The 12033-nt window shown below is 44.7% G+C and overlaps 1 protein-coding gene and 1 long non-coding RNA gene across 7 annotated transcripts in view; one reads left to right on the forward strand and one right to left on the reverse strand.

The window, feature by feature from the left end:
• The window catches only part of LOC310709483 (uncharacterized protein), a 30996-nt gene extending 18966 nt beyond the window's left edge, over positions 1–12030 (forward strand). For all 5 annotated transcript variants that reach the window (XM_083509194.1, XM_083509195.1, XM_083509196.1 and 2 more), the window contains 8 exons: positions 1297–1395; positions 2520–2875; positions 3704–3828; positions 5603–5658; positions 7697–7786; positions 8968–9066; positions 10318–10458; positions 11249–12030. In XM_083509194.1, the coding sequence (XP_083365320.1) occupies positions 1297–1395; positions 2520–2875; positions 3704–3828; positions 5603–5658; positions 7697–7786; positions 8968–9066; positions 10318–10458; positions 11249–11428 (1146 nt within the window). In that variant the 3' untranslated portion in view covers positions 11429–12030. The remainder of the gene's footprint in view (positions 1–1296; positions 1396–2519; positions 2876–3703; positions 3829–5602; positions 5659–7696; positions 7787–8967; positions 9067–10317; positions 10459–11248) is intronic.
• On the reverse strand, positions 1167–6065 carry LOC310709537. 2 transcript variants are annotated; one of them, XR_014527564.1, is made up of 3 exons: positions 5684–6065; positions 2491–2554; positions 1167–1337 (listed from the first exon to the last, which is right to left on the reverse strand). It is a non-coding gene; the product is annotated as an uncharacterized lncRNA (long non-coding RNA). The 2 variants fall into 2 exon arrangements; XR_014527565.1 differs by lacking the exons at positions 1167–1337; positions 2491–2554 and adding an exon at positions 5342–5482.
• Positions 12031–12033: the final 3 nt, after the last annotated feature.

The following is a 12033-nucleotide window of genomic DNA, read 5'->3' on the forward strand; positions in this document are numbered from 1 at the left end:
AGAAAGAAGAACCCACACAAAAACACACTGTTTTGATTTATCTCGCTTGCCGGATGAACTCAGAGGTTGTTGAAAACAATGAAGGATTAATATCAGAATGACTTATGGGAACTATCGGAAATGACTATGAAAAGCAGCAGAAATTGTTGAATGGTTTCTTTAAATATCAAGGTTCATTATTGTTTCACAAGATGTGTATCTCTTTAAAGGCCAGAGCAAATAACATGACCTATTTTTACAGCTGTGAAGCAGTATAGCAGGTGCTGTTAAGTTGTGGTAATCAAGCAGTGTCAGAAATTGGGTATAGTATATAAAGAGCAGCATGTAGCTCTCTCAGTACCCTGCTGAATGGGTCATACTCATACCTTCTGCAGCACAACTAATCTGCATAATAACCAACAGAAATATGAGATGATTCGACCCCCCCTGACCTCAGAACATGGGAAGTCCGCCCAAAAAATTATAATTTGGTATAACATTTGGATTGTTTGATTATTGGATAATTTGTAAAATTTGGAATTTTTAATGTGGTTTGATTGGATTGTTAAAATGGAAAATTTAATAAATATCATTTATAGAAAAGAAAAAGAAAAGGTAAGACTGCGGGAACTTCTTTGTGTCTTTGATCCCTGAAAACATAGCTGGGCCTACTTAGTAAATTTTGAATAATAATAATAATAATAATATTACTTATACCCCACCTATCTGGCTGGGTTTCCCTAGCTAATCCATTTGTAACCAGTTCCGCAAGGTGGGATAGAAAATCCCAATGGGGCAACTCAAATGGAACTTTTAATTCGGCTTCTAGTGCTTAATTAACAAGGGCTTCTTCCACACTATGCATTTTACTGGGAAAAAATACCACAGCAAATATAATGAACAAAATGTTCCCCTTTCATACTTTCATTTTTTAGCTTGTCCTTTTCTGCCTGCTGCCATCTCAGAACCTTCAGAGTCATTTCCTTCCTATTACCACGTAACCCTTCTCTCAGCTGTGGTGGTTTTTATTCTCTCTCCCCCCACCCCCCGGGCTTGAGGAAGATGTCTCTTCTTTCACTAGGCCCTGCCTTCCCCAAGCATGGCAACAATTCAGAAGCTCCTTTGTGTGGCCGCAGTACACTGCTTCCTGTGGGGTAGAAATGGTGGTAACAATAAGGGGCAGGATCTTACAAGTGGGATGTTCTTTTATTACCTAGAAGAATATTGCTTATCCTTATATTTCATTGCTGTCCTCGTTCTCCAATCTGGCATCATTAATCTTCCTACCCTTATTCCTGGGAAACTGCTTCTTTCCAGGCTGAAAATGTATGGGCACCTGAAGATCGTCAGGCACCACCCTGCAATGTGAATGAAGCTGTAAAGTGTCACAGAGTCTCTGAACATGACAGTGACTTGGTAAGTTGAAAAATGATGAACATTATTGAAATATACTCAGAGTCGCAAAGTGATTTCATGCTCTTTATTCAGCTCATAGTGGTGAGGAGGAACGAATGAAAGTCCCCTCACAGTATCTGCTTTATATACATTATTTACACAATGGGCTGCACATGATTGGTTAATTCTGGAATTCTACTGTAAGCCAATCAGGTTGTGGATTCACTTATATCTGGAGCATGATTGGGTGGTTCCTGCCAACCAATCATACTGCTGCATTGTTCTTGGACCAATCAGACTGCTGCATTCTGAATCCTATTGTTCTAGGACCAATCACTCCTGCAATTTGGATCCTATTGTTCTAGGACCAATCAGACTGCTGCAGTTTATGGAGGGGGCTGTAGGTGGAGAAAGAATAGAATCAAGAAGGCAGGCAAGGGGTGGAAGGAAAATAGCTGGAAAGAGAGGAGCAAGAAAGAGAAAAGCAACTCTCTATCTAACCTCTGGCTTTCCAGAAGTTGTTGGACTAAAACTCCCATCATCCTTTATCATTAGCCACACTGGCTGGGGCTGATAGGAACTGTAGTCCAGCAACCTCTGGAGAGCCCAGTGTTCCCTACTATTGCTCTAAAGGACATGAAGGGGAGCATTAAAAAGAAAATGGGAAAACAGGGACACTCTCACTGGTCTTCCGGTCACAAATAAAAACGTGGCTTTCAGGGCATCCTAAATGCATTTCTGTGGTTTTAATCATTGTTTGTAAGGATTCTGGGATAATCAAACTAAGAGCACTAATGATTGGGCTCTACAAGGGAAGGATGGGAGACTCAAAACTGAGACAAGGAAAGGGTCCTCGGAAGAGAGCTAGGGAGGGATAGAGAAAAGGGAGACAGCTTGTAGCACCAGCAGCAGTGAGTCCGTGAGTCCACAGTCCTAGCCGAGATCAGGAAAAGTTTAGCTGTGTCTGCTTAGCATTTGTGTTCTCCTGAGTTCTCACTGAAAGCAGTAAGATATTTAGGAAAAGGGGAGATTTGTTTTATATTAACTTATATAAACTTTTTAGAGATTTTTAGCAATTAAATAAATATTGTCAAATGAACAAAATTGCTATTGTACCTTATTTGATCACCCTGCTCTTTTGCCAGGTGCTCTCACAGTCCCCACCTCACAGCCTCATTTCCTGTGATCAAAAAAGTGATACTGAAAGATGGCTGGAATACTGTTCTAGTTCACCAAAGAACCAACACAGCAGTGATTTGAGGCATTCTAGCACAAATAGGACCTCAAGAGAGTTGCGTAGTCAGCGTTCAAGATCCCCTCACAGACGAGAGCGATCCCGTGGAAGCAGCGACTGGTCCCCTCGTTCACAAAAGGGCCAGCACAGCAGTGATTCACAGCATTCTAGAGCAAGCCATGCCTCAAGGGAACTGCATATTCACCGTTCAAGATCTCCTCACAGACGAGAACGATCCCATGGAAGCAGCAACTTGTCCCCTTGCAGGCAAGAACATAACCCGAGATTCCCTCAAAGCTAGAGGGCAGGGCTAGCTCATCTGTAAGGTGGAATGAGGCTGCTACCTCAGGCGGCAGAAGCATCAGTGCTTGTGGGTACCCCTCTGCCAGCGGCAGCAGAGAAGCGGCAGCAGCATCAGTGCTGATTTTGGCCAAGATCTCATGCAATTTCAGGTGAAATCTCACTCAAAATCGGTGCCGGTGACAGTGCTGCTTCTCCACCAGCAGTGGAGGTAGCAGGGCAGACAGCACAAGTGACGGCAGGGTGGCTGGGCTTGGCAGAGTGGCACTTCCCGTTTCGCCTCAAGCCGCAAAATGGGACAAGCCCAAGAAGACTACAGTTCTTGGAACTCAGTGAGGGAACACCAGGGTAGCTGGCTTCTGTTTTAGAAACTGGGTAGTTTTGAATCATATGAAATGATATTGATGTCAGGCATAGAGAAGAAAGGAGTCTGAGATAACCAGGATAATTCTTGGTGGTGCTTATGCATAGAAAGAAATGAGCCATGGGAAATGGGGAGTTCTCTTGCAAAATAGGATAGAGTGAAAGGATTCCAAATTGAAGGGGTTTCAGGCTGAACTCATGGCTACATTTGGACTGCAAACTGAAATGAAACTGGCTTAGCTATCTGGCTTCCCCTGGTGAATCATGGGGACTGTAGTTTTGTGCAAATTAGTCTTAGCCACCCACCTTACCAGTTGGCCTGTTCCTAGAGTTTGGGGATGCAGGGAAGCAGCAACAGTCAGGCTCTTGATGTGGTGTTCAAAATGCAGGCAGGCGCAACTTTTCAAGTGAGTCATGTGCTTCTTTTCACAGGAGAGAGCACTCCAGCTTCTGTCACTGTGGATATTGCTACAATCCACACCGAAAGAATTTATACGAGAGAGATTCCCCTCCCTCTTACTTGGTTCAGAAAAGAAGTCATCGCTATTCCCCAGAAGGTTTGTTTTTATTGGGCAGTTCAGAATGGGAATCTTCATGTTCCAGCTGAAGGGACTAAGATATTAGTGTTTACAATATTGTCTCCTTGGCATGAAAGGGTCCTCTCCAAGCTGTGTAGCCTTTTGGATCAACGTTTGATGCTCCCATTGTGCCAGTCGCATTTTGCCACTGGCAAGCAACCTTTTGTGACTGTATGGAGATGTCTGGGAGCTATGGGTGCACCTAGGATCTGCACCCTGCCTGGCTCCAGTCAGCTGGTCTGCCAGACACAGCGGGAGCAAAAGATGCATGTCTTTTGCCGCTGCTCTTCCCCGCAAAACATCTGGTTCGCCCAGCAGAGCAGCAGCAAAAGACATGTCTTCATGGAAACAGAGCTTCATGGAAGTAGGAATCACAGTGAAAGAAAGCAATATTTCAAATGCTGTTGCAGAGATGACTGGGTATTCTCTCGGAGAATTCAGGAATGTGTAGAAGGCCCCTTGTCAGATAAATGTCAGTGTGTGAAAGAGCAGCATATCAAGTCTATCTGACTGTCACATAACTGAGGGGCTTTGTTACCCAAAGCATTTGGTAAAATCACTTTGTCTGAACCTGTTTGGACCCAGGTGTACTGAAAAAAGGGAGAAACCTTGAAACACAACTTGGTTCGTAAGCAGCCACAGTTCTCTTTCAGCTTAGATAAAAGATCAGAGACTCTCATTCCTGGTACTGGAATGTGAGCGAGAGAGATTTTGGTGCCAAGGAACGATCTAGATAAGATCTTCCTCCCAGCAAATGGTGCCTCTGTAAACTTTATGGTCTGGGTCTTGTCAGTTTCCTCAATTAAGATGATACAACAAAGCAAAAGGTTGTCTTTTGGCAATGAGGGATTGATGTTACAAAGTATCCTGGCTTGGCTGTTGGTAAGGGCAAATGGGGTTCTTTAATTGGGGTGCATAGGGGTGAGATACTGAAAAAGTTGCAGTGTTGACAGGGGAAGAAAATGATATATGTGAGGAAGGGAAAAGGGTTTCTTTCTTTCTTGAGGCCCTTTGTTTTTTGCTCTTTCCCTGAACGGAGTATTTCATAGATTGTCTTCACATGTTGTTTTCACAGTTATGATTACATACATTTCCTCATTTTCCTTTTTTCTATTAACATGCTTTCTTACTGTTCAGTTCTTTTTATATTACATTTTATAATTGTTGTTTTTCTGAGTAAATTCTTATTTCCCCCATTTGGCATTATATATATTTATTGTTGATCTTCTACAATTTATATCTTTTTCATAAACCATTTCTTTCAAATTATTCAATGTTTACAGCAGGATTTCCCTTAAGTTTAAAAATGAATTTTAAAATATTCTTTAGCCTAGTTCTTTTTAGACTTCTTATTGAATTAATTTTAATCAATAATAGGAGGAATATAGCAGCTTAACAGAGGATATTTTGAAGCAATGTTAATAGAACTCTATATAACCTTATTCTCTTGTCATTTTATGCCCTTTCTATATAATTATTCCATGGATATAACTCTCTTTTAAATATTCCTACACATTTTATTGTTGATCTTAGAGTTTCAACATTTGTATGCTGCAATACCAGTAAAGCTCTCAAGTCCATTTTATACATAATCTGGCACTTGGGTCCATTTCCAGTTGCACTTCTTAGGTCACTAGAGCCAAAAAAAGAACTTGGTTTTTAATCACCATTAGCGTTCTTTTATCCCCAGAGTTAGGAAGCCATGTCTCCCCACCCACAAAGCAAAATGCTGTCTAACATCTCTGTTTTGCAGAAAGAAGTGAATTGTACGAAGCACCACATTCATACAGCCGTGAGAGCCCCAGAGAGGTAAGAGAAGATGCCTATATCTTACCGGCTTAAATTGGCATATGCTTGATAATTGTTGGCATCCATCTGTCTCAAAAGACAATGGAGTGCACCTCTGGAGGTGAGGTCAAACCATTGGAGAATCACAGCACCTGCAGTGGCTGCAGAGACTGGTAACTCATAACAGCTGCCTTCCTCATTGTTCTTGCTGTGCTAGCAGCACTGAAGTGACCTCTTTAGGATGCAAGATTGGGCAATGTGTATGGAAATCCTGGGCTGCCCAGGCAACAAGACCTCCACCCCACCCCCTTGGCCTTGCCAAAAGAAAGCAGAGCACTACATATGGCACCAGTTTGGCTGCAAGAGTTGCCAGAAGGAAGTGTAGAAGGCACCATCCAGCCATCTTAGGGACTCCACTCTGGATTTGTGTAGAGTTTACTCCTTAGCCTTTTCTTCTCCACAAGGCAGCATGTTTTGCTTCATTAAGCTGTGAATAGATCTCTGACAATATCAGTGGAGGTGTTTGAAAGAGAGCTGAAATAAGATTCCTGTTCTCCCTGTCTCTCAAAATGAGCCCTTGAGCATGTACAGTTCATGTGCCACTACAGTGGTACCTTGGTTATCAGACGTCTCTGTTGCCGAACGTTTCAGTTTTCGAACGCCGAAAGCCCAGAAGTAAATGCTTCTGTTTTCGAACGCACCTTGGAAGTTGGAACGACTTCTGCTGCATGTATCTGTTGTTTTCCACAATTGTCTCTATTGAATTGGCAGACCGCCCTTTGCGCCTCAATTTTCGAACCTTTCGGAAGTCGAACGGTCTTCCAGAACAGATTACATTTGAAAACCGAGGTACCACTGTACAGTGGTGCCTCGCAAGACGAAATTTATTCGTTCCGCAAGTCTCTTCGTCTTGCGAGTTTTTCGTCTTGTGATGCACGGTTTCCCATAGGAATGCATTGAAAATCAATTAATGCGTTCCTAGGGAAACAGCCTTCAGACCAGGTCCGGGGACAGTCTGTCCCCGGACCTCTTCTGAAGGCTGGGGGGGGGGAGACAAGGGCTTTTCTTCCCACCCCCAGCATTTTAAAAAACCCCGGGACAGCGGAGGACTTCTCCGCTGTCCGGGCGATCTTAAAATGCTGGCGGGCGGCATTTTAAAATCGCCCCGGGACAGCGGAGGACTTCTCCGCTGTCCGGGGCGATTTAAAAGCCCCTGGGAAGGCAGGCAGGAGGGACAAAGACTTTTGCCCCCCGCCAGCCTTCAGAAGAGGTCCTGGACCTCTTCTGAAGGCGGGTGGGGGGGCGAAAGTCTTTGCTCCCCCCTGCCTGCCTTCAAAAGCCGTCCGGGACAGTGGAGAAACGCGCTGTGTTTCTCCGCTCTCCCAGGAAGGCAGGCAGGGGGGAACAAAGACTTTCGCCCCCCGCCCGCCTTCAGAAGGTGTTCCCTCCCTGCCGCCCGGCTTCGGAATGATGCTTTCTTTCCGAAGCCCGGCGGCGGTGGGAGGAGGCGTTCCCGCCCCACCGCCCGGCTTCGGAGGAGGTCCGAGGACAGTGGGGAAGACGCGCTGCGCTTCCCCGCTGTCCCGGATATTTCCCTATGGGCTGTCGTCTTGCGAAGCAAGCCCATAGGGAAATTCGTCTTGCGAAGCGCCTCCAAAACGGAAAACCCTTTCGTCTAGCGGGTTTTCCGTCTTGCGAGGTGTTCGTCTCGCGAGGTACCACTGTATAATGATTCCTCCACTTAAATACCAAGATAACCTCTGCCTGGGATAGGGACCCTTTGGTCATGCAGATCTTGTTAGACTACAGCTCTCATCATTCCTCTCCATTGGCTATGCCGGCTAGGACTGATGCGAGTTGGCATCCAGCAACAAATAGAAGGCCACAGGTTTCCTGTTTCTTATCTAAGCAAACACTGCTTTTGGTCTGACATGGTGCACTAGTTTTACAAAGGTGGGCATTTATCCTCTGGTGGTGGCTTATTTCAGACTCCCTTTTATTTATTTATTTATTCATTCATTCATTCCTCCTGGCCTGTGAAATGAAATCCAATTCACAGAAGTTAAAGAAAAAAATATCATCCTCTCGGAAAACGGAAAAGAAGAAGAAGGCAACAGCAATTTCAGAGACAGCAAGAAAATCTACCAAGGTAGGTGAAGAAATGCATGGGTGTCTTAATATGATGATGTATGCGATCTCATGTCCTGCTTCTAGCCTTCCCTTAGGCAGTTGGTCGACCAGCACAGGAAACGGTATACTGGACTAGATGAGGTTTCTATCTGATCCAGCAGGGGTTTTGTGTACATAACCCAAGTCAAGCCAGTGAAATGAGTATAAAACCTGCATGGTCCCAATGATAGCATTAACTCTCAGTAATAGAGGTTCTCCAGTACAGAGTTGTCTTCTTAGTGAAAGGTGGTGGTGGTAGTGGTGGTTGTTGTCGTCATCATCATCATCATCATCATACCTTGGCATGTATCTTTCCAGCATTTTCTTTAGCTGAACAAATGTGCTTCCCTTACACCTCTTACCCTTGTGGTACCATGTAAATGCAGGCAAGCTGAGGTGGCAGTGATTGCCTATTAATAAGTGGAGTTTTCCAAGCGGTATCAGTTCACTAGATCATACCTTTTCTAACATAAGGCACTTCAGAATGCTCCAACTGGTTTAGCAGCATGAAGAGATTACCCCTCAGTTTTGGAAACTAGTCATGAGACTAGTGGATATACTCTGTTGACAGGATAGTCAACATCCTTGGGAGTTCACGGTGGGATTTTTAGTCCACAGGGTAAACGGTAAGAACAAAAGCATTGGTGTCCTTAGGTGTCTTGGAGTTCTTTCACTCTGATGCTCAGATTAGTATCTACCCTTCCTCTACAGAGCTCAGGATGACATACATGGATATGGATTATACCACTACCTTTGAAATAACCCTTTCACATAGGCTGGAGAGTGACTGCTCTTAGTTAAGTTTCATTATGTGAGTGGAGATTTTAACTGATCTCCCAGTCATTCTGGCTCTCCATCCATTTGCTCATCTTTTGTTTTCATTGGTACCAGCTCTGCTGGAAAGCTAGGTCTGTGTCACACCCTTTCCTCAAAGAATTCAAGATGGGGTATATAGCAAAGGTTTGTTTTTTGATATCCTGCCAAGGTTGGATAATCCTTTACATCCTCCTTGGGTTGTTGGCAAACTAATCCAGTTGTAGCAACCAGTATGCACTACAGAGTTTCCTGCTTGGGTAACAGTGTTAATTTTCTGGCATGAACAAAGCCTTGCTTTGTTAGTGAGCAGATCCAATTAGGTCCTTTTCTTTTCCGTTTCTACAGACTAAGAAGAAAACCAAAGGGGACCAAGCTGGTGGGGCACCAATCTCATCAGAGACTGCACAAAAGTTACAGCCGGTGGAAACAGAATTGCCTGACCCGGTAGGAAGAAGGATTCAGTCTTGCAATGGCTGGTCTTCAGCCTGGACTAGCAAGAGTGTCTTTCCCCTTAGCCCTCTCTTCACTGATTTCCACATGTTGGCATTTGTAACTGATGCATTTATTTCTGAGTTCTGCTGGCTGTACAAGTCATTTGCTGCAGAACAGGGACTGGGAACAGTTTTCAGCCTGGGCGCCACATTCCCTTCTGCATAACCTTTGGAGGGTCACATGCCAAGGTTGGAGGGGCAGAGGCCAGAGTGGGTGGAGCAACGAATGTGTTTCCTCCCTCTTAGTTTCTATACACACTCAAATGCCCCTCTCTATCCTCCATCCAGACAAGCGAGAGGGGAGTAATCGGAACTCAAGGACATGTTCGAAAAGGAGTAGGACACATTCCACAGGCAAAAGCGCTTGGTTTTGTGGAAAGAATGTTGGAAAGTTTCCTGTGTAGTTTTTGGTTAATTTTTAACTTTCTGTTTAATGTCACTGAGTAGAGGTTGCTAGCTTGTATTGTACACAATCAAGTACTTTGTGGCACATACACAATTGAAGGCCAGACACCAGGAGAGGGATGTTATGTAACAAGTACAAAGAGAACTGATGTGTGCATGTGCCTTGCTTTTTTTTGCTAGTTATGGAAATGTATAAAAGCTGTAAAAACCCTTTGCTCAGTCACGTTCCCTTCAGACTTGCTCTGGGGGTGCTGTCCTGCTGCAGCAATAAATAAAGCGGATACCTATTGAGTGCCTTGCTTGATATCCTGCACCTTGTCTATTATTTAAACTGATTCCTACCTGGGGACAAACTGGGGAGTGGCCTCCCTTAACTATGGGGGTGCAGAGCAGTGAGGAAGTGTGGCCTGGAAAGGGTTCTGACCACCAGATAGACAGGCCTAGAGGACTGCATTCAGCCCCCAGGCCTGAGGTCCCTGTCCCTCCCACTGCAAAGGCCAAGGTGCAAAAGGTTATGGAATCATTTCCACAGCCCATAGAAGCATCTGGCTTAATGAAACATCATTGTGTGATACCTAGATCTTAGTTGTGACACCTGAAAGCAGCCCCCCCCACACACACACCTGGGTTTCACTCTAAGACTACTGTCAGCAGCCTCACCAGAAAAATACTTAATTTCATTCTGTTGTGAGCCAGTGATCTTGTCTTCCTTGTGCAAGAGCAAAAACTTTCTTTGACACACCCCTAGTTTCGTTTTAGGCCATGTTAACACCTTATCCCATTGGGAAAATCTCTATAGATCCAGGCAGCAACCTGCAGTGAGGATGCAGACCCCACTCAGCCCCTGTGTGCTGGAGAGAAAGATGGCTTTTCATCATCCTCAAGGACTTCTGAGGACCGTTCTGCAGCTGTACTAGCAAGAAAGGAAGAGATAGAGCAGGTAACTGAGCCTCTTCGGCATGTCAGTATGAACTGGGAGATCTGAAGGTCACGTGCAATTTTCGCTCCTGTATCTGACACAAAAGGCTTGTGCAAGGCCAAGCATAAAGGGGCCTGTCGCAGACTAAGGAGTTGTAGTACAAAACATCTGGAGGGAACCAGGTTGGCAAAGGCTGTTTTAGGGGAGTAGTCCTATCCTCCAGCCATATTTGCTTAAGTCACGTGGGTCCCAGTGGGGCGCCTATAAACAAACATGGCCCCCAGACTCAAAAAATGTTCACACCTCTGACAGCAAGTTTGCGAAGTGTATACTTATTGCTTTGTGACACCTCAAATTGTCTTGACTGACATTTAAAATAAAACAAAGCAGCAAATACTTTGCAAGCACATGTCTTGGTCCTCATACACAGGGCAACACCATAGGAAGCTGCTTTATACTTGGGTCAGGTCATTAGCCCATTTATCTCAGTGTTATCTACACCGTCAGCAGCTTTCCAGAGTTTCAGGCAGGGCATTCCCAGCCCTACCAGGAGACAGTGGGGATTGAACCCAGGATATTCTGCAGGCAAAGCAGATGCTGTACCACTGAGCTACAGCCTATCTCCCCACTACAGCATTAAACAAATAATTTCTTAGAAAAATTGTCTTCTTACAATCTGGGGTTTTGGTGTGCTAGGACTCTGGGCTGAATGTGACCAGCCCAGTAGATAAGTGAGGTAGAACTGGTGTAGAGTGGCAGTCTTCAGATCGCTAGCGCTTTTGCCTTACAGACACTTTGCCCTTTCCTGCAGGCCTATCAGCGAGTCCTCCTCAACTTTGCAGTGGTGACTGCCATGCTGTTGGAAACAAAGCCATGCATGGAGGAGGCGATGGAAGCAGCCTTGCGGGCCAACTTGAGAAGGATCGGGAACTACTATGAATGCATGCTGAAGGACTTCATTGACAGCTATGACTTGGCCAATGCCATCTAATAGGATGATCTGACTAGTCTAAGGCATGTTGCGCAACAGAGTGAGTGGGATGGGAAGCTGCATGTTTTTGGATTTGGTAGCTGAGGCACTGAGGTTAGCTTCCTCTTGGTGGAAGATGAGGAACCCCAATGGGTTTGACTGCAGCAGCAAGGGTAAGGCTTGAAAGTATTGTGCAGATGCTTAAGAGTATGAGAGAAAAAGAACACCATCTCATAAGGACATTTTTTCAGAAGTAGATTGTTTTGAGAAGTGTTGACTTACCCCAGGGGCTTCTGAAGGTGTCAGAAATTCATTGCAGGAGTAAGTCGAATGGGAGTGGTAAGCTGGTTTTGGCATACTACCCTGTTAGGGTTAGCTATTGGAAAGGTTTGCCTTTTAATCTTGCATCAAGATTTCCAAGTAGGATGGCTAATTTTGCATTTTTTAGATCTCTTTAACCACGGCTCTCCTGCTATTACAGGCAGAGAGAAAAATGGAGGATTCCTGCCAGTGCAGCAGCTTTAGTAGCCCCCCACCCACAAAACTCTTGTGAAATGCTTTTTAGATTTGTTTCCTGGGAACTTAAAAACATCTTTTTAAATAAAAATGACTGATGTAGACAACAC

Source organism: Podarcis liolepis (genome assembly GCF_965112155.1).
Source record: "Podarcis liolepis genome assembly, chromosome: 6".
Lineage (NCBI taxonomy): Eukaryota > Metazoa > Chordata > Lepidosauria > Squamata > Lacertidae > Podarcis > Podarcis liolepis.